Source organism: Macrotis lagotis, chromosome 1, assembly GCF_037893015.1.
Source record: "Macrotis lagotis isolate mMagLag1 chromosome 1, bilby.v1.9.chrom.fasta, whole genome shotgun sequence".
Classification (NCBI taxonomy): Eukaryota; Metazoa; Chordata; class Mammalia; order Peramelemorphia; family Peramelidae; genus Macrotis; species Macrotis lagotis.
Genome location: NC_133658.1, coordinates 842,410,519 through 842,435,452, shown reverse-complemented (window position 1 = coordinate 842,435,452; position 24,934 = coordinate 842,410,519). Strand labels below are relative to the sequence as shown.

General features: G+C 37.9%; 1 protein-coding gene across 2 annotated transcripts; it reads right to left on the bottom strand.

The window, feature by feature from the left end:
- Window positions 1-370: 370 nt before the first annotated feature.
- LOC141490324 (olfactory receptor 52D1-like) lies at window positions 371-24,477 on the bottom strand. 2 transcript variants are annotated; one of them, XM_074190467.1, is made up of 3 exons: window positions 9,369-9,518; window positions 6,936-7,022; window positions 371-1,758 (listed from the first exon to the last, which is right to left on the bottom strand). In XM_074190467.1, the coding sequence occupies exon 3, from the start codon at window positions 1,720-1,722 to the stop codon at window positions 772-774; it is 951 nt and encodes a 316-aa protein (XP_074046568.1). In that variant the 5' UTR covers window positions 1,723-1,758; window positions 6,936-7,022; window positions 9,369-9,518; the 3' UTR covers window positions 371-771. The 2 variants fall into 2 exon arrangements, with proteins under 2 accessions (XP_074046568.1, XP_074046567.1); XM_074190466.1 differs by lacking the exons at window positions 6,936-7,022; window positions 9,369-9,518 and adding an exon at window positions 24,274-24,477.
- Window positions 24,478-24,934: the final 457 nt, after the last annotated feature.

The window sequence follows — 24,934 nt, the reverse complement described above, 5'->3', positions numbered from 1 at the left end:
CCTAGAGTGAGAGATATGGGGGAAGTAGGATCAGGTTCCTAGCTCTAACCTTTGGGGACCACTTACTCTCACAATTCTTTATCTGAAGGAAATCAGGAAATGACTCAAATGACTGAATGGTATAGTTCAGAAAGAAAATGATCTAAAGGTCACATTTCTATCACTTTGGATTTAGGTAAGACCATTTCTAGGTAGAGTTCCTCAAGAATTCACAATAATTCAAGACATTCCTATTCTTTCAGAAGTTGGAGATGCTCCTGGAATGGGAGAGAGGAGAGAGTGTGAGATCCTGAGATTCTACTCTGAGGAGACATTTCAAAAGTTTCCCATTGAAAAGCATTTATCTTGAATGCTGACTTTTTCCCATATTACACCACCCAGATGGTTTTTCTGACTGTGAAAACAAAATTGATAAAGCAAGATTCACTCTCTCTGGCCATGATGTTCACTCATTCTCCAAGTCAGTTCCTCATTTCAGACCTGAATACAAGAATCAACTCATTTAATACATATCTTCTGTGAGACTGGCTCTCACTGTCATTTGGTATGATTTAGAGGAGTTGTTTTGATATCCAGATTCAGTATCACAAGAATCCTTAAAGGTCCTAGATAACACCTGGAAGCTGCTTCTTGAAGTAGTAAAAAGTATGATTTCTAGGTCAGTCCCTTGGAGCACTTTGTCTCTATAGAATTTCAAGAGCTCCTTAGTGGGGAAATTTACCCATTTTCTCCTAAGCTTTCCTTAGAATATAAGGGTCATGGAAGGTGATGCTACCTCCTCCACATGCCCAGCCCTAGGATCCGAGTGCGAATCTGCTTGGTGTTGATGCCATACACTAGTGGATTAAGAACAGGAGGCACAAGGAGGTAGAGGTTGGCAAGAATGATGTGTGCCTGTGGGGGCACGTGATGACCAAAGCGATGGGTGAAAAAGGAGAAGAAGGCAGGGATATAGAAGACAAGGATGACACAGACATGGGCTCCACAGGTGCTAAATGCTCGAGTTTGGGCATCTTGGGAAGGCAGGCGCAGCACAGCCTGGAGAATGAGAACATAGGAAGCTGCGATGAGCACCACATCCATTCCTGTCACCGAGAGAGCCACAGTGAGTCCATAGATGGTGTTGGGTTTAATGCTGGTGCAGGCTAACTTGGCAATGCCCATGTGCTCACAGTAAGTATGGGCAAGGATATGATGCCCACAGAAAGGGAGGCGTTTGATGAGTATAATAAAAGGGAAGACAAAGAGAAGACCACGGACGACACATGCTGTCCCAATCTTTCCAATGACAGATGCATTGAGAATGGATGTATAATGCAGTGGGCGACAGATAGCCACATAACGGTCAAAAGCCATGGCTAACAGGATTGCTGACTCAGTGGCAAAGACAGCATGGACAAAGAACATCTGGGTGAGGCATCCATGAAAGGAGATGTTGTGGGCATCAAGCCAGAAGATGGCCAGCATTTTGGGCAAGGTAGTGGAGCAGAGAACTAGATCTGTGACAGAAAGCAGGCAGAGGAAGAGGTACATGGGCTCATGTAGAGCCTTGTCTGTTATAATGATAAAGAGGATGGTGCCATTACCTGCAAGGGCAAGGATATACATGGAACAAAATGGAATGGAGATCCAGATGTGTTGGTCTTGCATGCCTGGAATTCCCAATAAGATGAAGTTGGATGGGTGAAAGGCAGTTCCATTGGGGATAGATGCTGTGAGCATTGTGGGACAGTATACGGGAGACTCTTCTTCCTCCTCCTGATCCAGACAAAACAAAGAAGATGGTTAGCAAAGAGAAATAAAGAGGAGGGGAGGAGAATCTCACAGTAAACTAAAGAAATAATTCTCTCTCTCTCTCTCTCTCTCTCTCTCTCTCTCTCTCTCTCTCCTCTTTTTATTTTTATTTATTCATTTTCATCCATATACACATGTATATTTTTAAATTACAAAATGACCTTCTACCCTCCCTTCCCACCCTACTCCCCTCTGAGGCGAATAGTCAGGTTAGCATTGTACATACATATTTTGATAAACATATTTACAAATTAGTTATTTTTGGTATGAGGAATTAGGATTAAAAGAAAGAAATACATAAGTGATAATTTTTATTAAGTGTGCATCAGATTCTGAAGGGTAGGGTGGGTTTTTTCTGTGTATGGGTGTGTTTTGTTTTGTTTTGTTTTTCTTCCTCTGGATGGGTATAATATTGTCCATAGGTGGTCTAATACAGTTGTCCTAGCTCTCTGAACTGCTAAGAGGAGCTGCTTCCATCAAAGTTGTTCATCTCACAATGTTCTTCTTAATGTGTGCAGTGTTCTCTTGGCTCTGAGTGCAGGGAACTTCACTCAGCATCAGATCCTGTAAGTCATTCCCTCTACTTTTTTTTAAATTATATTTTAAAAAATTCACACATATATATCTTCTCTTTTTCCCCCACTTCCCCTACTCAACTGAAGAAGAAAAAAATGAAAAACAAAGGGACTAGTTCTGACCCTCATCTCCATTCTACCTACAATAGAGTCTCTATCTGCAGCTAATGAAAAATACCTACCCTCAGAGAAAAAAAAAACTGACTTTTTTCAGAAAACCTATTTTTAATTGATGAGATTAGAGTCTAAATCTTCATTGGTCTTTCCACTCTAGATTGTTCTACTTTGTGATCTTTACCCTTGCCCTGCCTTCCTTTCAGCATGTATCTGACAATATTTCACTCTACAATTTCTTTATTCATCCATGAGGGCAAATAGAAACCTGACTTGTGAAACAGATTCCAAAGAGACCTCATTCTAGCCCCGCTCCTCCCACAGAGAGATGTTCATAAAAACAAAATTTGGGAGTGGGACCCATTAATTGCTAGTAAATGAGTTGAATAAATAGGGGTAGCAGATGGGGTTGAATCGTCAAACAATGACAATAGGTGGATACAGGAATAGATGGAGGGAATTTGAAGTCTTAAGAGAGGGTAGGAGAGCCCTGACTTGTGGTGCTTCCAGGGAGCAGGAAAGAAGCAATCTTTCCTGGGGAGTTAACATTACTACCATGTCATTCCAGTAATGAGTAGAAGGATGGACTAGGTCATCCCCACTACTTCTACATTTCTAGGATTCTATTACCTATGCAATAATATAGTCCCTTCTCAATATGTATGGGGTACTTGCTGGGGATCCATCAAACTCATGGAAGTAGCCATTAATTTATATATACATATATATATATGTATATATAAATTCTGTAAAACCAGGAAGATGACCCTGTACACAGCTGGGTGGTGTAGTGTTTAGAGCCCTGGGCCTGGAATCTGGAAGACCTGAGTTCAAATCTGCCCTCAGAAATGTACCAGTGGTATGATCTCAGTCAAGTTATTTAACATAATTTTTCTCAACTATAAAATGAACAGATTAAGAGCACATGCCTCCTGCAATTGTTCTAAAGATCCAATAAGATAATATTTATCAAGGATTTAGCCTAGGATCTAGTCCCCATTAAGTTCTTAATAAATTCTTATTTCCTTCCTTTCCTGTATTAAACACCCCCCAAAAGGCAGAAGGTATATAGAGATTAGGAAGCTGGTTGAGTGGTGAGTAGCAAGACAAAGTTCTATGGGTCCCTCTAGCTTCCTGAGCTAGATGGTGCAGTTGATCGAGCCCTGGACCTAGTGTCAGGAAGACCTGAGTTCACATCTAGTTCTGTGACCCCAGGTCATTATGTCTACCTCATTTCCCATCGACTGTATAAAAAAATCTTAGGGTTATTGAGATGCTCAGATGAGATAATATTGGTAAAATATGTGGCAAAGTTCCTGGCACACAGAAGGTACTTAATAAATTATTGTTCTCTCCTCTTCCTCTCCCTCCCTCTCCCTCTTTCCTTACCTCCTTCCTTCCTCCTTCCTTCCTTCCATCCATCCTTCCTTCCTTCCTTCCTTCCTTCCTTCCTTCCTTCCTTCCTTCCTTCCTTCCTTCCTTCCTTCCTTCCTTCCTTCCTCCCTCTTTCATTAAAGCACCAGAAGCTCTTCTTTAGTTGCTGAGTAGATGGGTCAGGGATAAAGCCAAATTAAACTATTAACAGATTGTGTAGCTATTTAGTGTGATCCTAGAAAAGAGCACTAGGATAACAGATTTGGATCTGGAAAGAGCATTACAGATCACCTTATTCAACCCTCTCATATAGGAAACAGGTATTTTCCCCAAATTGCTCAGGTTAATCATTAGATAACCAGGATTTGCTCAAAGGTCTTTTGACACTGAATGTAGTGTTCCTTCACCCACACTGTACTGCCTCTCAATATAAGGATCGGTCTCCTAATAGTTAAAGCAGTCTGATCATGACTGCTTTGGTCTAAGTATTCAAAGTATTCAAACAGAGCTAAAAACTCACATATTACGAATGCTTGCTGGAGGATTGAATGGAAAGAGATAGAAGAGAACAAGAAAGTGGATTACACGTCCCTAAAATGATCTTACATTTCTAATACTGATTCTGTGACCTTCTCCTTAATCAAGTTTCAATTCTCAGGTCTAGTAAAACAAACAAACAAACGAAAGGGGTACTGTGACCTATTTGTATAGTAAAAGTGCAGTCTGAGGCACGACTGTGGGTCGGTGGTAGGTCAAACAAGTCAAAGGACACTGAAAGGGAAAGAATTAAATCCTGATAGCTTCGCAGCTGTCAGATTCAGGTTATTCTTGGACCTAGATGTCCCTTCTTCAGGAAACTGCAGCATCCAGAGTGGGCCAAGTTAATGTGTCTAGCTTTGCCACCTCACCCCAATCCAAGAGCTCCATTGGTATTATATAAGTAGAAAGGGAAAAAAAATATTTCTCTCAATTTATGGTAAGATCTTTCTTTCCCCTTCCCTCATATAGGTTGTGAAATAATCCTATTGCCTACAATTGATACCTCCACTTTCATACCTTTCATTTTTTTTCATGCACCTATCATTTAATATCAAATCTACAATTCTACTCAAACTATTGTCTCCAGAATCACCAATGACATAGTAATCATTTAAATCAAAGACTCCCTCCACTATGTTCATCCTCCTTGGATTTTGAAGCATTATAGACTAATCCTTCCTTTTAGATAATCTCCCCTTCCTTGGCTCCTATTACTTATAGTGTTCCTAGTACTTGTACCTGTTTCTCCCTTGCTGCTTATTCATCTTCCAGACTTGAATCCTTGGCCTTTCTCTGTCACTTGATAATTTAATTCATTTCCATAGTTTCAAATATAGCTCTAAGTAGCTGCTTTTTATATCTTTAACTGTAACCATGAATATTTTTGTAAAGGACAGATCTGTGACTGCAACTGTGTCTATCTACAATTGCATCAGCTCAGATTCAGTATCTCCAAAACAAAGATTATAGTTCTGCTTTCTCAATAAATTTCTCTGACTTGAACATTTTTTTAAATACCAGGGACACAACTGTTCAATCAGCTCCTGTTAGCTTTGATGCTTCCCCTTACCTCATCCTTTCATATCCAATAAGTCTTTAGAATTACCAAATGTGGCTGATTCTACCTTCCACAAAATCTCTTGTAGATAAAATCTCTTATCTATTCCCATTCCTACTTCCTTAATACAAACATGAGTACTGTAATAGTTTCCTAACAGTTTTTTCCCTACCTCTGCTCTCTACTCTGCTCTCTTTTACCACCTCCATCCATCCTTTAGTGACAGATTAATGTTCCTATTATACTTCCTTCACAAGTCTACGTTATTCTGATTCTAGTTAACCTGTTCATCCTTAGGTCACACTACTCCCCTTTCTGTGCTCTACTTCCTAAAGTGTAATATAAAGAGTTCGGTCTCTCTGCAAGTTTGTAAACTCCATGAGTGTAGACACTTTGTATTATTTAATTTTCTTTCAGTCCAAATGTTTTGAATACAGTTATTATAAGTACCATAAATGTATAAGAACAATAAATGTTTATTACATTAAAATGAATCTTTTTTTTTCTGCTATTGCATTAAAATGAATGTAAAATGCCTGCCTCTGGATGAGACTATCCCTTAATCTTTAGCATACCCCTCTGATTGATTCAGCTTTTTGGACTACAAAAAAAATGCCTGAGTTTTAAGTTTCAATTCTATCACTACTGAACTATGTGATGGCAGACAAGTCACCTCCCTTCTCTGATCCACTCAATATTCTCCTCTACTAAAAGAGGACAATAATCTGTTACCTATCTTTCTCAAATGATTGTTTCAAGAATCAGATCAAATCAAGGCTATAAATGATTTAGAAAGTATAATCCATAGTACAAGTGGAAAGTTGTATTATATTTGTTCACTTAAACTCGTTAAAAGAGCCACAATTTCATTTGGTTGAATACACTGATCACTATAGTCTATTAAAATATCTATGGAGATATTTATAAGGTATGGACCTTAGTAGATAAGATTTCTCATGAGCTACTGTGAGCAAAGGAATTCTTTAACAAGACCAGCCTTCTGTTTATGTGCCTTCTTTATTGAAATAGGCTTTATTTATCCATTTAGAACTTTATTTATCTAATCAGACAACAGTTATCCAGGGTGTTACCTGATTCATTTTTGAGCCTTATCTTACTTAATAGCACCTGTTAGATTCTTTAAAATTTGTAATGGCAGAAATCATGCCTTATCTAAAAATTTTTTGTTTTCTAACAGAACAACACACTGTACATAATACAGACTAGATTAATATTTGTTGATAGCTGATGATCTTTTGGCACAAATACAAAAACCAGGGTTATTTAACCTACAACAAAGCATCAGAGGAAAAAAATTAGAGCAGCATTAATCTGATTATTGTTATTATAATAAAGGCTTCTCTTAAGGGGGTGAGGGTAGGGCTTCCTGACCCTCATTTTCCACTGGTATGTTTGATATAGGAAAAGTCAGGGATTTCTGGTGTGACAAGGATTAAGGTAAGAAGCAAAAAAGGACTTACTGTTGTTGAAAGTCCTAAAACACTGGATTTTGTACTTGGATCAGGACACTGTTTTTTCCCAATGACTTGAGGAAATTCCAAAGACTTCTGAAGATGAAGAAATAGTTAAGATGATTCCCAGAGGTCTTTGACTAGGGAGATCACTGTTCAGTAATCTCTCTACTAGATTTCTCTTCCCTGTTCCCACAACTTGATGAATTCTTCTTTAGAGGATAGTTCTGATCTGTGACATGCTTCACCCTCCACACTCCTGACCACTTACTCACCTTTGCTGGTATAAATGGAAGATAATATTAATTTGGATACTTCAGTTCATTAAAAAAGCCACAAGTTCACTTATTTGGATATACTGGTCACTGTAACCTGTCAATAATTCTTCAAAGCTGAGCTATTATGAACAAAGGAATTCATTATCGTGGTCATCCTTCTGTTCATGTATCTTCTTTATTTAACTAGGCTGGATGTCAGAGAACAGATCAGGCAAAAACAGTTCCAGGAGCTAAGATTCAGTCAGTTTTATTCCTACATCTCTGGGGACATGTGAGGAGGAGGGAGTAAACTAAATATGGAGAATAGGGACTTGGGGATAGTGGCAGTGTTTGTGGTCCCAGCTACTAAAAGCAGAACTGGGATTTGGAGAGCTGTGCCCCTTCATTAGAGTCACACTGTACTGATGTCTTTGAGATTTCTTATTTGGAGACCTGGACTCCAGGACTAAGCTATAGCCCTTATGTCCCCAGGGTAGAGAGGGAAGTAAGAGTAAGAAGTCTGTCTTGATGATATGGCAGGCTACTGAAAGCCAGAGGAATTTCTCGAGTGGGGTACAATTTATTGTTGTTGTTCAGTCATTTCAGTTTTTTCCTACTCTCCGAGACCCCCATATGGAGTTTTCTTGTCAAAGTGGTATGTCAAAGAGTGGTTTGCTTTTTTCTTTTGCTTTTCCAGCTCACTTGACAGATGAGAAAACAGAGGCAAAAAGGGTTGAATTGCCCAGGGTCTCAAGGAGATGAGCCTTTCTAACCCCAGACCCAACACTCTAGCCACTTGGTCTCTTAGCCCCTCAGGGTCCAGTGCTTACTTTGAGCCTAACCCTATGCTAAGCACTGGATATAAAAAACTCACATGCAAATGGGAGAGAGAACATGTAAAATATTGTAGCATAAACACACACAAATATATACACCCATATATATATATGTATATGTATGTATGTATGTATGTATGTATGTATGTATAAGTATATACCCTCACACACTTGAGTGGAAGATCACTTCATAGAGAAGGCATTAGGCATGAGGCTAGCAATCCGTTCAAGAATGGGAATCAGGGGTGGCTAGGTGGAGCAGTGGATAGAGCACGTTCCCTGGAGTCAGAAGACCTGAGTTCAAATTTGGCCTTAGAAACTTAATAATTACCTAGCTGTGTGGTCTTGGGCAAGTCACTTAACCCCATTGCCTTGCAAAAAAAAACTAATTAAAAAAAGAATGGGAATCAGATGGGGAAATGTCTCCAAGTAATAGGTAGGATTTGAGCCAATCTTGAAGGAAGTCATGGAAGTCAGATGCTCTGTGTTTGTATGATTGTTGTAAGTAAATGGGCTTTTGGTCAGAGGTGTGTTTGAAGAAGCTTGAATTGGTTTTAACAAGCTGATTGTGAAGTACTTGTTCAGTATGAACATTTGCACCTAGAAAATCAGAACTACAGATCAAGGCTTGATTTATTGTTTTGTTGGTTGTCTAGACTTAGGAAAGGGTTGAAGGAAACTCAGGAGTACCTGAGTTCAAATCCTGTCTCAGATCCTTAATAATTACCTAGCTGTGTGACCTTGAACAAGTTACTTAACCCCACTGCCTTGCAAAAATCAAAAAATAAAAAAAATCATAATCATAAGTACATACACATCTTAACATACCAAAAAATATCTTTTTCCCTTTTCTTCTCCTGTTACTGGGAATGCCCTCCATTAAGCCTCAGCTGGAATACATATATCTAATATTCTTTCCTGATAAGGGACAGAATGAAAGCTAAAGCTGAGAATCCTGGCCCCTAAAATAGTAGCACCATTCTCAAGCATTCCCAGACCCACCCCCACCCCCCACCCCCACTCCTCTCCAGCCAGGATGCCCTTACCAGGTTCCTGCCCAGAAAACATTGACCTCAGGGCACCCAATTATTTGGGGTTTATTTTAATCCAAAGTGGGTGAATGAGGGAAATGGAATGATAACAAGAGATTGGAAAGATTTCAAAATGGAAATAATAAGAGGTTGTGGCAGGGCTTCTGGAAAGTATTAGAAGTGAAGGGGAGGAATTTGGAAAGGAAAGAGAATAGGTTAAAGGAGGGAGAGTTGGTTAGGGAAGAGAAAAAAGGAGTAAAAGAAGAACCATAGAAAAATAATGATGATGAGGATAGGGGAAAAAGAAGCAATACTTACATGATTCAAAATAATGTGTCCTTCAGGCTCTCTGTAGGTCTTTCAATATATCTGGTGGAATCTAAAACAGAGGGGCAGAACTTTGGGGTGCTAAGAAATAGCCCAAGAAACCACACCCAAAAACATTAAGGCAGAATGACAGGAAGATATAAAAAGGACTGGAGAAATCAAATGAGGAAAGTTAGAGTGGAAAACACATTCCCCCTCCCAGATGCTTTGATCCTGAACTTCATTATGATTTTGTCAGTTGAGAAGTTACCCTTCCCTAGCCCAGAGTTAAAATCCACTGGACTCTGATCAAACCTTCCCAGAGTGTAAGAATGTCAGTATACTTTTTTGTGTCTTGCTTTGAGGACTCACTTTTTTCCATCTTCTTTTCCTTGCCATTACATAATACAATTTATGTAAGTATGTGAGATTCTTTTTAAAAGTTTATTTAGAAGGGAAAAGATAATAAATAGATTCGGAAATAATGTACTAAAGTCATCAGAATTTATATTTTTTAGGATTTCACAAGGCAAATATGGTTAAGTGGCTTGCCCAAGGTCACACAGCTAGGTAATTATTAAGTGTCTGAGGCCAGATTTGAACTCAGATACTCCTGACTCTAGGGCCAGTACTCTACCCACTGCACCACCTAGCCACCCCAGTCATCAGAATTCTTAAAAAAAATTATTGAATCTTTATTTCAAAACTTCTCTCTTCCCTCTTCTATCTTTAGAATAATAAACCTTGTAACATAGAGGGGAAAAAAAGGAAGAGGAAGGAAAGAGGGAAAGCAATTGGGCAAAACTGACCAATATATTAACGGAGTCCAATGGAATATTCTATGTTCTGAAATACAGTTCTCCACCTCTTCAAAGAAGGCTTTGAGATTTCTCCTCTCTTCTTCAGAAATCATTGACATTCTAAATATTTATAACCACCACTCCTGGTAAAACCTACAAACTCTCCTATCATTTTCTGTTTTTCAGTTATCTGCACTCATTGTCTCCACTCACTTCCTTTTCTTTCTCTCCTATAAACCTCATGAAATCTGACTTTTAACCCAATCACTAAATTGAAATTGCAGTCGTTAAAGTGGATCTCTTAAATATCAAATTTCATGAACTTTTCTCAAACTTCATTCTTTATGAACTCTAAGAAGCATGTAACACTGTCGATCACCCTCTTCAACTAGAGCTCTCTCCCTCCTTTTGGGATTTTTCTAACACTTTTCTCTTTGTATGATTACTTCTTCTAAATTTTCTTAACTGGATCATCATCCAGATTGCAGCCCCCTTTTGTCCCCCACCTAACTCTGGGCATACTCAAAAGCTGTGCTATAAAACCTATTCTTTCTTTCTCTATTTATTCTATCTCACTTAATCTCATCACTTCCCAAAGGTTTAATTGTATCTCTATGCTGGTGACTCACAGAGTTATATATTCAATTCTGGTCTCTCTCCTAAATTCCAAGCTTGTGTTATCAATTGTTTATTGGATATTTTATGGATATTTGTATGTTTCATAAGCATCCCAAATTTAACAAGTCTAAAAGAGAACTCATTATGCTTTTCCTTAGAGTTCTTTCAAAATTTCCTATTCTATAGAAGGAATAATTATCCTCTCAGTCATGTTTGCAACCTCAATATTATTTTCAATTTTCAATCTCATTCACCTCATACATCCAATGAGTAGTCAAATCTTGTCATTTATACCTACATAATGGGTCTCCAATACATTTCCCTATCTCTATAGAAATGGCCAGCAACTTTGTTTGGGTTCCAACCCTTCTTAATTAGAATATAGCAATGGCTTACTAATTGGTCTTTCTACCTCTTATCTTCCTACTCAAATCCATCTTCAACAAACATGTCAAAATTATTTCCCGAAAATATGTCATATCCCACTACTCAGTAAAATCTGATGATTCATTATTACCTCTAAGACCTCTAAGATGTTTAAGGCTCTTTATTACCAGGCTGCATGCTAACTTTTCTTCTTTCATCATTTAGTACAGTGGCTAATGTATAATATGCACTCAATTAAAGTTGTTGACTGACGTTCCAGCCTTGTTACCCATTAATCTCCTCTACCCATAACCTCCTCATGTGTTCAACCCTGTCCTGCTTTGTCTTCTTTTACATGGTTCAGTCAAACTGATCTTGTTGTTCTTCATACATAGCTTTCCATCTCCTATTTCCATGTCTTTATAGTACCTATCACCCATTCCTATAATTTACAGCCTCCATTACCTTCATTTCTTAATCCTCACTTTCATTCAAGACTCACCTTAAACAATAATTTGTATAAGAAGCCTTTTCTGTTCTCCCACTCTCATCTATAGGGGCTAATACATACTGTCCCCACAACCTCAAAGTTACTTTAAATCAATTTTGAAATTTCTCTATTCATAGCTGCTAAAATAATTAGACCAAGGTTTAATCAAAAGAGGAGAGCTGGATTGCCCTCAGGAAAAACCCATAACTCCTTTAATGAAAACAAGCTTTCCATTTAAGCAAAGACCCATCTTTATTTTAGCAATATTCTGCCAATGTAGCTATATAGTGTGTGTGTGTGTGTGTGTGTGTGTGTGTGTGTGTGTGTGTGTTTCAATTTGTGTTGTGAGACCATCAGGTCTGTCTTGGGTGGATAACTTCTTTATCATAAGTCCATCAAAGAAGTTACTTCCATATTTTTCCACTGTTGCTGTTGCTAATTGTAATTCCCACCATCCATTCCTCCCCATTGCAATATATTATATTTTCTCTCTCCTTTCACTCTGTTCCTCTTCTAAAATGTACTGTAGGGTAGCTGAGTGGCACAGCAGATTACTGGCCCTGGGGCCAAGAGGCCCCAAGACCACATACCACTCCTGAGACCCTGTAACCACCTGGCCCTATGGTTCCTGACAGGTCACCCAATCCCAGCCCCTTACAAGAAGTAAAAAAGAAAATGTGTTATATATGATTTACCCTCTCCTCTATCACCCACATCCCCTGCTTCACCCTTTCCCTGTTCTCTCCTTTTTTACTCTAAATGTCTATACCCTATTGAGTGTGTATGTTGTTTCCTCTCTGAGCCATTTCTGATGAGAGTGAAGGTTCCCTCATTCCCCCTTGCCCCCTTCCCTATCACTGCAAAAGCTCGATGCAAATATATATATACATACATATATATATATATATGTATATATATATATATACATATATATATATATGAAATCTTTGCCTATTCCTCCTCTCCTTTCTCTTACTCCCAATACATTATAGCCACTGACTCCATTTTTACAATATATTATATGTTCAAATTCAGGTCTCTCCTGTGCTTCATCTAAAAAAGCTCCTTCTACCTGCCCTATTAAATGAGAAGTTTCAAATGAGTATTATCAGTATTATTTTTCTATGCAAGGATGCATGGAATTCATCATTATTAAATCCCCGATATGTTACCCTTCTCCTCCACTCTCTATGCTTCACATGAGTCCTGTATTTGAAGATCAAGCTTTCTGTTCAACCCTGGTCATTTCAACAGGAACATTTGAAATTCCTCTGGTTCATTGAAAGTCCATCTTTTCCCCTGGAAGAGGATCTTCAATTTTACAGGATAGTTGATTCTCAGTTGCATTCCAAGCTCTTTTTCCTTCCAGAATATTATATTCCAATCCCTACAAGCCCTTAATGTAATTGCTGCCAAGTCCTGTGTGATCCTGACTGCAGCTCCATGATATTTGAATTGTGTCCTTCTGGCTGCTTGTAATCTTTCTCTTTGAGTTGGGAGTTGTGGAACTTGACTATAATATTCCTGGGGGGTTTTTTGGATCTCTTTCCAGGGGAGATTGGTGGATTATCTCAATTTCTTATTTTGTCCTCTGCTTCTAGGATATCAGGGCAATTTTCCTGTAGGAATTCTTTTTCTTTTTCTTTTTTTTTTAGATTTTGCAAGGCAATGGGGTTAAGTGGCTTGCCCAAGGCCACACAGCTAGGTAATTATTAAGTGTCTGAAGCCAGATTTGAACTCAGGTACTCCTGACTCCAAGGCCAGTGCTCTATCCACTGCACCACCTAGCCGCCCCTTAGGAATTCTTTATTTTTATTTATTTATTTATTTATTAGATTTTTTTTTTTTGCAAGGTAAACAGGGTTGAGTGGCTTGCCCAAGGCCACACAGCTAGGTAATTATCAAGTATCTGAGACCGGATTTGAACCCAGGTACTCCTGACTTCAGGGCCGGTGCTTTATCCACTATGCTACCTAGTCACCCCAGGAATTCTTTAAAAATGAGGTCAAGGATCTTTTCCCAATCATGAATTTCAGGTATCCCAATAATTTTTAAATTATCTTTCCTGAATCTGTTTTCAAGATTAGTTGGTTTTTCAATAAGACGTTTCACATTTTCTTCTAATTTTTCATTCTTTTGGTGTTGAAGCATTGTGTCTTGACTTCTTGTAAAGTCATCACCTTCCTTTAGCTCCATTCTACATCTGAGGGATTTGTTCTCCTCAGAGAGCTTTCTTATCTCCTTTTTCATCTGGCCAATTCTACTTTTAAAGCATTCATCTCCTCAATAACTTCTTGAACAGTTTTTATCCATTTGACCTATGCTGGTTTTTAACATGTTATTTTCTTCAGCATTTTTTTTGGATCTCTTTGACTAATCTACTGACTTCTTTTTCATGTTTTTTTTTCTGCATCTCTCTCATTTATTTTCCCAATTTTTCTTCTATCTCCCTTACTTGATTTTCAAAATCTTTCTTTGAGCTCTTTCATAGCCTGAGTCCAACTTCTGTTTTTCTTGGAATCTTTAGATGCAGGAGCTTGCACTTCCACATCTACAGATTGAGTATTTTTATCCTTCTTTGGGATCACAGACAATGTGTTTCTCAATGATGTTCCTCTTTTGTTTTGTTAACTCATTTCTCCAGCCTGTGTCTGTTTTGAGGTGCTTCCTGAGCTTTTGAGTATTATTGGGACACCCCCCCCACCAAAGACCTCAGTGTGTGAAGCTCTGATGTTCTCCTGGTCTGTGAATGACGACAAGTGCACCCCTCTGCCATGGAGCTAGGGGTGGTGCTGTTCTGTGGGGGGCTTGGATTGTGATGAGAATCTGAATGTGGTCTGAGTCCCAGAGTCCTCTTCCAGGGACAAAGGACAGACCTCAAAATTCTCTCTCCACTCCCCTACCTTCGGTGGGCTGAGGACTCAGGGCTCAGCTGCCTAGAGGCTCCTGCTTGCTGTCTCCATGCCTGCTTCCATTTCCTGGATCTGGGTTGCCATGGATTCTGCTACTGTGCTGAGTGCCTTGAGGGCCTGGGCTTTGCACTTGCTGTGGCAGAGGTCACCCCACTGATCCTCCAAGTTGTGGTTGGTACTCCCCAGGGTGCAGGTCAGGAAACTGCTTCTGCTGCAGGGAGCCATGGCTCCCAGGTGCACCAGGGCTGTTTCTGGGAGGCTGAAGCTTCTTCACTCTGGCAGGGCCTTCACTCTAACCCCGTGGAGTTGAGTTTTTCCCACTATTTTCCAGATTACTTTGGGCTGGAGAATTGCTTCATTGGATCTTTCAGTGGGTTCTGCCTTACAAAAATTTATTTGGAATCATAATTTTAAGATTTTTGAAATATTTTGGAGAGAATACCTAGGAGAAACTCTTCTCCTGTTGCCATCTTGGCTCCACCCTCAGCTATATAGTTTTGAGATATGGCTTTAGTACTATGATCAGTTCTGGGTTTTGCATTTTAGGAGGGACAGACTTGAATATGTGCAGAGGAACTCACTGAGACTGGTGATGTTATGTCACTCTATGCAACATGTGAAGAGGTTGAAAGAAATGGGGATCATTGGTCTGAAAGAGAAATATTAGGGTGTTTCCAGATGTTTCAAGCTTTGAACTATGGGAAAAAATGGGACCCATTAGACTATTTCTAATCAGGAAGTCAGAACTAGGAACAATAAATGGAAATTGCAGAAAGAGTTAGGCTGGTGTGAGAAAAACTTAACAATTAGAATTGGACTAAAATGGAATAATTTACCTCAAGAAGTAATGGTTTTTTCTTCACTCACCATCTTCTTTCAGAATATTTACCTTTATTGAGGATGATTCTTATTTATATGGAATTTCTGTTAAATACTAGATAAATTCTGAAACTCAATAATTTTATTTTCTTTGAGAGAAGGGGAAAATTCTAAGTCATTGTGAGTTGGTTTCTGGCCTGATACCCACAGATGCCATTCCATTTTGAGAATCACTTGCTTGTGGAGGAAGGGGAGAAATACCATTCCATCACATTCAAATGTCTTCCATAGGTCTCCAGGTCTAGGCTTACCTGCCTCTTGGGGAAAAAGGAAAACACCATTCCATCAGTTCTTCACACTACTCCTCATCCCTAAGGTTCCTATTCTCTGAAAGAACTTCAGGTTAATGTCAACTATCTACACTGATAAGCTACCAGAACATAATCCTTAAGAAATAGTATATTCCCATCCAGTCATTTTGTCTCAGTGGGTCAAACTGTTCAACTCTGTTTGTTTCAATAGGAAAGTTTGAAATTCCCCTATTTAATGAAATGTCTATCTTTTCCCGTGAAAGAGGGTGTTCAGTTTTGCTGGGTAATTAGTTCTTGGTTGTAATCCAAGCTCTTTTTCCTTCTGGAATATTTTACTCCAAACCTTCTGCCTTGAATGTAGATGCTGCTAAGTCCTGACTAATCTTCACTGTTGGTTCGACTCTTTAGTTATCAAAGAATATCAAAATGACATCACTATGTTTGAGACAAATTATAGCATGTCCCATTGTGGCTGATCAGACCAATATAAGCTTGGAATGCTCTATTCCAGATTGGGCACAAATAGTCCATGTGAACACCTAGGGTGGTTACTCTAAACTTACTTATGTCACTTTTCTTTACAGTTGCTTCAATTCTGCCTTCCTCATAGAATGCAGCACACTTACTGATAAGGGAACACCATACTGGGTGGTCCTGTGTCAGTGTCTTCTATGCTGTTCAATCAATTGTAAAGTTCTTCAATGAAACTTTCAAGGTGTCTCAGGGCAGTTAGGTGGTGTAGTGGATAAAGCACACTGGCCCTGGAGTCAGGTGAACCTGAGTTCAAATATGGCCTCAGATACTTACTAATTATCTAGCTGTGTGACCTTGGGCAAGTCACTTAATCCTATTGCCTTAGAATCCTGACTGTAGGACTACAATATTTGAATTGATTCTTTCTGGCTGCTTGTAATATTTTTATTGGTCTGGGAGTTCTGCAATTTGGCTACAATATTCTTAGGAGGATTTTTTTTATTTTTGGGGGGAGTGGTGGGATCTCTTTCCATAGGTGATTGCTGGATTTCCTCAATCTCTATTTTACCCTCTACTTCTAGGATACCAGAGCAATTTTCCTGGAGAAATACTTTAAAAATGAAGTCAAGGTTCTTTTCCTGATCATGACTTTCAAGTAATACAATAAATTTTAAGTTATCTCTCTCAGATCCATATTTCCAGGTCAGTTGTTTTTCAAATGAAATATTTCACATTTTTTCATTTTTTTGGTTTTTGTTTTTAGTATTTCTTGATTTCTCATAAAGACATTAGCTTCCCTTAGTTCCATTTTAAATTTGAAAGAATTGTTTTCTTCAGAGAGCTTTCTTATCTCCTTTTCCAACTGGCCAATTCTGCTTTTTTTTTTTTTTTAGTTTTGTGCAAGGCAAATGGGATTAAGTGGCTTGTCCAATGCCACACAGCTAGTTAATTATTATGTATCTTAGGCTAGATTTGAACTCAGGTACTCCTGACTCCAGGTTCAGTACTCTATCCACTGTGCCACCTAGTTGCCTCCACTGCACCACCTAACCACTCCCCAATTCTGCTTTTTAAGGCATTCTTCTCCTCATTGTCCTTTTGAACTCCTTTTTTTCATTTGACCTTAACTGGTTTTTAACATTTTGTTTTCTCTGGCTTTTTTGGTATCTCGTTCACCAAGCTGCTTACTTGGTTTTCATGATTTTCCTGTATCATTCTCATTTCTTTTCCCAATTATTACTCTATCTCCCCTTACTTGATTTTCAAAATCTTTTTTGAATTCTTCCATAGCCTGAGACCAATTTCTATTATCTTTGGAGGCTTTGGATAGAGAAATTTTGACTTTGTAATCATCTGAGTGTGTATTTTGATCTTCCATGGGAGCAAAGTAATTTTCTATGGTCAGATTCTTTTTCTGCTTACTCATTTCCCCATTCTATGACCTGGTTTTTACATGCTTCCCAAGCTTTTGAGTATTTCTTGGCCCCCGCCCCCAATGATCTCAATTCCTTTATTGTCTTTTGAGAGGCTCTGACCAGTCTCGGCTCTGGTTTGTGGATGACCACAAGCACTTCCCTTTGCCCTGGAACTGTGAGGAGGGTCCTAACTTTGCTATGGCAATAGGGGACCCCAGTCTGTTTCCAGGATCTGAGTATGGGCAAAACAACAGAGTCCTGACATAGGGATAGCAGAGAGACCTTGATAGTCTCCCCCACCCCTTTACCATCTGTGGGCTGAGTGCTCTGGAAGCAGCTGCTTCCTGCTGGGTAACTCCATGGCCTACTTCCATATCCCAAGGGTTAGGTCTGTGCTGAGGCTTATGGTGTACTGGACTCCACACTCACTATTACTGAGTGTTCCAGCTGACTTTCCAAGTTGTCCTTGTTGGTCCCTGAGTTTACAGGTCTGGAAACCACTCCTGCTGCCAGACTCCAGCAGGCATGCAGGTGCCCCACAAACCTGGAGCTTGTTCAGTCCAGCATCTGTGTGACCCTGGCCATGCTGTGGTACCTTTTGATCCTGATGGAATGTATCTTTCCCGCAGATCTTCCAAGTTACCTTGGGTTGGAAAATTGTTTCACATGGACTTTATGTGGGTTCTATCACTCTAGAACTTGTTTAGAGTCATAATTTTAAGGTTTTTAGTTCATTTTGGAAGAGAGTTTCAGGGAATTCCTGCCTCCATGCCACTATCTTCGAGTTTAATGGAATTACATTAATTCCACTGAAGAGGAAATGACAAATGATGGTACTCAATAACTGGATGTGTTTTTAGCATTCATCAGAGAAAGACAGGAAGTGAATAATAGAAAACTGAATTGAATGTCTTCTCACAGATTATATTTTCTCTTCCAGTTTGGTGGGTTGTCATCTTCCCTCTACATGTTTGCAGATTCTCTTCTCTGCTTTCAGTAGCAATGAAAGCCTGAGAAACCTAGATCTGAGTGGAAATTCCTTTGCAGAGGAAGAAATAAAGCTTCTTTGTAAGGCCTTGGGAAACCCAAATTGCAAGTTAGAGAAACTAAAGTGAGTTTCCACATATTATTTTTATGGATGTTCTGCTTGGCATTAGGGACAGGTTGACATAGCATATGCTAAAATAGGCAAAAAACAACATATAACATAGAGTCATTAGTTGGTTGGAGCAAGGCATATCTCTGTTGACTAGGCAGTTACAAGATGTTCACTTGCTCATGTTGGACAAGAGAGAATGGTCTGAAGGTACAAAAATAAACTGAAAGACTTCGCCTGTAACTGAAGCACCTCTGGTACACTGACCTGGTCCCTATGAAAAGTAAACACATGGGTAGAGGAACTCTAGCTAGCTTCCTAAGAGTACTCTGGTGATCCTACAATCTGTAGCTCACAACTCTGGAACCTAATATACGGAATTTATAATCAGTATCCCTATGGAATCATACCAAATTGCTTCACAATGATTGGAATATAATAGGGGTCCAAATATAGGATAGTGATCATAAAAGTGAATGTGTTTTTAGCATTGTCCAAAGAAAGATAGAAAGTGAATTAATCATAGAAAATTGAATTGCCCCCTTTCCTCTGATTATGTTTTCTCCTGCAGTTTGGTGTTTTGTCATCTTTTCTCTACATGCTCCGAGAATTTCTTCTCTACTCTCAGTAGCAATGAAAGTCTGAAAAATCTTGATTTTAGTGGAATTTCCATTGAGAATAGGGGAAACAAAAATTTGTGTAAGGCCTTGTAAAACCCAAGGTGCAAGTTAGAGACACTATGTTGAGTTCCCACCTGCCTTTTGTAGATGTTCTGATTGGCATCAGGGACAGGAGTGTTTAAGATGAGAGAACAGCATCAATGAGGAAAGTGGAAACTCTCTGGCTAAACCAAGTTTAGAGTTCAGAGTCTAGCAATCTTCTCCTTCTCACTATGCCCCAAGGAGTAATATGACAGGGAAATATTGGTTTACTAAGGGATTACTGCCTTTCTCTCTAAGCCGATTATCACACATGTGCATAACTGTCAAATCTACATTATCAGTCCAGGGTTCTACCTATCCTGCAAGCATGTCAAATTCAACATGTATAAAAAACATGGTTCTCTTTCCTTTTTAAAAAAATATTTTGCTTATTAGTTTTCCCACCTACATGCAATGGTAGCTTTCAATAGTCATTTTTGGTAGGTTTTGAGTTTTACATGTTTCCCTGCCTCCCTATCCTCCTCCTCCTTCTAATAGTGAACAATTTAATATTGCTATACATATAAGTAAACATGCTAAATATAGATCCATATTAATCATGTTGTGAAAGAAGAATCAACTTGAAATGAAAAAAAGCATAGTAACTGACAATTTTAAAAATTGAAGGTAGCAAGCTTTGCTCTGCATTTACATTCTTGTGGATAACATAAATCTTAGAATTGTCTTTGATTATTTTACACTGAAATTCTCCAAAACAATAAATCATTATTACTAATACTATTTTATTGCAGAGGAAATTCCTAATTGTCAATTGAAGTAAGACTTTTAAGTAACAGCCAGGAGGTACGAAATAAATTGCTTGAATTCAAAATGATCTTTCCTGACTACAGGTTTGACTCTTTTATTCTATACTATACAGGCTCTCCAGAAATGAGCACTGAATTTTTTTAAATGCAATCTTAGAAAATGGTAATAAATAATAATGGTAATAAAAAGATAGGGCTAGAGGTTTTATGAAAAGAAAGTAGAAACAGTGTAAATGAAATCTGTAGAGATCAACTATTATGGATTTAAGAGTTGAATAAAATATAACAATTTAATGTAGTAAAAAATAAGCTAAACTATTGTAATATTGAATATGATCAGTTTAAAATCATCAGTGAAACAAAATATAGTGAAAAGATGAAAAAGAACACTGCTCCCAACAATTTGTTTTATACAAGAAAACCATTTAAATCATAACTTATGCAGAGTGCAAATGATGGACTGAAACTAAATGTAATTTTCTTCTGGACATTCCAATGAAGCACACACTGCAAATTAGATTTTGGGATGAGGCAACAATAAGCATATTTCAGGGAGGTAAAGAAAGAAAAGACTATGCTTAAAGGCACCATAGATAATGAAGCAATATTATTGTTAAACACTTCTATATCAAAAGGCATAAAGGAAAAGAAAATCAAAGTAAAAATATGTTGAAAAATAGCACAATAGTTGGTGGCTTTAATATAACTCTCTATTAGAAAAACATAATAAAAACATGAAGTATGAGAAAATTATGAATCTGAACAGTTAGAAACTTTAACTTGGAAAGACTATGTTAATTCTTGAATGATCACAATCTTTATAAAAATTGATCACATAGTACATAAAGAACAAATAAATGTGCACAAAAATATTAGATATCAAAGTATGAATAATAATCAGTAAAAGAAATGAGCAAAAGATACCTAAAATAAATAGTACAATAAATAATGGATAAATTAAAAAACAGATGTGAAAGTCAAATGTGAAATTTTAAGAAAAATTTAAGAAGATTATATAAGGATAAAATGCTACAATTTATAAACTAAAACAATCCTCTGAGGACAGTCCTCTGAAATACAGTAACAGATATTATAAGTAATAAAATAAAAGTTTGACTAATTATGTATGAAAGAAAAAAAATCATTAAGCTGATAAATGATAAATTAACAAGCCTCTTCCCCAAAGGTCATAATGAAAATTTTGGAAAATCAGAAGAAAAATAAAATAAAAACCAAAAAAGACTATTGAATTAATGATTAAAAGAGTATTTAAAAAAACTAATTAGCTAATTTCATTAAAAAAGAAGAAAATGAATTTTAAAACATTCTGAATTTATGCAAAACAGAAAAAAATGAAAATAATTACAAGAAATATTAGCTTCAAGGTCAGCTACTGAATTGATGGCAAATTTTTCAATTTTCAAAGACTGAGACAAGATCAAAGTGGAGGGTGTGTTGGTACATGGTTCTCTGTTTGCAGATGATTATGTGCTCAATGTAACCTCTGAAACTGAGATGCAGTAAAGCAAGCATCGATTCTCTGCTACTTGTATGAACATTTTTCTAACAATTAACACCAAAAAAGCCCAGATGCTCCATCAACCAGCACCATACCTGCCATTTGTGGAGCCATCTGTTATAGCAAATGGAAAAGTTTTGTTTACTATGAATAAGTTTAGTTACCTTTACAGTGTACTTTTTAGGGATGTACACATTGACAATGAGGTTAACAGGCACTTTGTCAGAGCTAGCTCAGTGATGAGGAGGCTCCATTGTGCTAACTTCATTGTTGTATGCCTGTGAAACCTAGACAATGTGCCAGCATCATGCCAGGAAACGGAATCCCTTCCCTTTAAAATTGTCTTAGGAAGATTCTGAGGATCACCTGGTAGGAGAAGATTCCATTCACTGAGATAATTTCTCAAACTGAACTGCCAAGCATTCAAACTCAACTACAGAGAGCAACTCTGATGGACTGCCCACATTATTTGAATGCCAAACATATGGTTCCCAAAAAGAATTTTATGGAAAACTCATACAGGGCAAGTTGTCATGGGGAAGTAGAAATCAGAAAAAGTGACATAAGGATACTCTCTTTTAAGAATTTTTGAATTGTTTTTATGAATGCAATGGCTGTTTGGTATAGTACTCCATTACTCTATATTACGTATCTTCATACATAATTAAGACACTGGCACAAGTCCACCCAACTTGGCATACTTTCATCAAAGAGGATGCTGCACTCTATAAATAAAAGTAGAATGGAATCAGCTCAAAGTAAACATGAGATACACAAGTTTAGAGAGCCCACATAGACTCTTTGTGCTGATGTGTGGCACATCATATTAATCTGATCAACTACTGTCAGACATATTGTAAGACCCTAATATTGTTATGTCATTTTGATCCTCTTTGAATAGAAACGACACTAACCTTACTCCTAATAAAACTAGCTTGCCTCAATCTCTGTTTAAACTTGCTCTATAACACAACAATAATCATAATAGTAACAAGAGCTAGTATTTAACACTAGTATTTTAGGCACTGTGCAAATCATTTTCCAAATATCATCTCATTTGCGCTTTCCAAATATCCTGGACTTACTATCAGCATTTTATAGCTGAGGAAACTAAGACAGGCAAAGTTTAAATGTTTTATCCAGGATCATACAGCTAGCAAGTGTCTGAAGCTGGATTTGAACTCATGTCTTTCTGATATTATGTTCAGTGCTCTTATTGACTACACCACCGGGTTGCCTCTATGCCCCTTTTCCTGAACAGTTCTTCATTGGCAATATTTTGCATCTCAATAACTTTCCTGATGTGCATCATGCTATCATACCTCATTTAGAATTTTATATATATAAATAAGGATCAAAAATATGCAAAATTACATAAGACAAAGAAACAATCATGATTGACTGGAAAGGATAATCAATTCAGGAAGTCAATGAAAAAGTAAAATTGCATTATGTGTAGTTTTCTTTTTTTTTAGATTTTTTTGTAAGGCAAATGGGGTTAAGTGGCTTGCCCAAGGCCACACAGCTAGGTAATTATTAAGTGTCTGAGGCCAGATTTGAACTCAGGTACTCCTGACTCTAGGGCTGGTGCTTTATCCACTATGCCACCTAGCCGCCCCTATGTGTAGTTTTCATTAGTGGATGTGGAGGTGCATGTGGGAATGAGTAATTTCAGTCATAAAGACTAGTGGGAACCAATGCAGTCAAATCAGAAACATGGGCTATGTTTATAAGGGCTAGGTATCTGATACAACAAAATTTACAATTCTCTGAGTTCTGAATCTGTGTGCATGCTCATCTCAAGTTAATCCTACTCAATAGTGAACCCTCTTTTCCTATGTGACAACTAGAGAGAGTTCAGAAAATGCTGATTCACATAAATGTCACTAAATAAAATGTAGTTAATGGGTCTTCACCATTGCCCCCTTTTCTAGTCCCAGTAATGTTATCTATGAATCATAGGATTATAAGACTGAAACAGAAAGCAATCATGTCTCTGATGCACATATACATTCCCGTGCACAAATTTCAAGATCTTCTTTATGTGTACAATCCCAGTTACCACATTCTTATTCTCTTAGCAAGGAGGGAAGAAATCTTTCTCATAATCCAGAAATTGATTTTTCTGCCTACAGATTTTTTAACACCCTCTGGCTTTCTTACACAACGGCAAGCTATACAAATACTTGAACATTGTTCTCTCACTCTCTCTCTCTCTCTCTCTCTCTCTCTCTCTCTCTCTCTCACACACACACACACACACACACACACACACACACAAATACACATTAGCATGTCAAGCTATCACCAAATTCTGTCACTGGATTGTGATGATGGGAGAGACTGTAATGACTTCATGCCACTCTGTCTCACTTAAATCCAATTTGTGCATGAATAAAAACATATATGTTTATCATTTTTACCTATCTCAAAGTCCTGCAACTGGTAACAGCAGATTTAGATGCACCAGAAGCTAGGGGAAGCTCAGGCCATAGTGTTGTCTTATTACTGCAAGCAACAGTCAAATTCAACAGCCCCATGAGCCACTAAGCAGGTTTTTAGAGACCAAACTTTTCACTTCCTGGTGTGAGGCAGGGCTAGAAAAGGTAGCCTAAAAATTACTACTTACCGCAAACCCTGGTCTGTTTATCATGGCTGGTAAGAATCTGTATAGAGTTGCAGTTGAAATATACAAAAAATGCACAAAAAATTCTGTAAAGATGATTCTTCTCATTATCTATATGAAATGTAAACACACTTGTCTACCACAAAAGTTCCTGTAGACCTCAAAGACAAACAGCTCTTGTTGCAAGAGAAGTCAGCAGGTATTACATCCAGATAGCAGCCCTGAGTGAAACAAGTCTGACAAATGAATGCCGACTTAACAAAGGCAGAACAGGACACTCCCTTTTCTGAAATGAATGTAGTGAAGGGAAGTATTGTGAAGCTGGTGTAGGTATTGCAATAAAAATATTAATCTTGTTAATAAGCTTGTATGTCTACCAAAAGGAGTGAACAATATAGACTCATGAAAATGTGATTGCCCCTTGCAGGAAAACACTTTTCCACATTATCAGTATCCATGCTCCCATCATGAAGAACTTTGATGAGGTCAAAGAAAATATTTTATGTAGTCCTGGAGATTCTCTTCATCAATGTGCCAAAAAAGGAAAGTTTATAATTCTGTCTGATTTTAATATTGGAATAGACTCAGACTAGCAGACATGTCAGGGAACCCATGGGAGAAATGAAGTTAGAATCTGCAATAGCAATATTAACTCTGCATGTCA

Excerpts from the sequence above, each read along its gene's own strand:
- LOC141490324 (XM_074190466.1), bottom strand. The coding sequence starts at position 24,378 with ATGAGAAGAATCATCTTTACAGAATTTTTTGTGCATTTTTTGTATATT. Across the intron at positions 1,759-24,273 it reads TAAACAGACCAGGGTTTGCG|GAGGAGGAAGAAGAGTCTCC; the intron begins GTAAGTAGTAAT and ends TGTCTGGATCAG.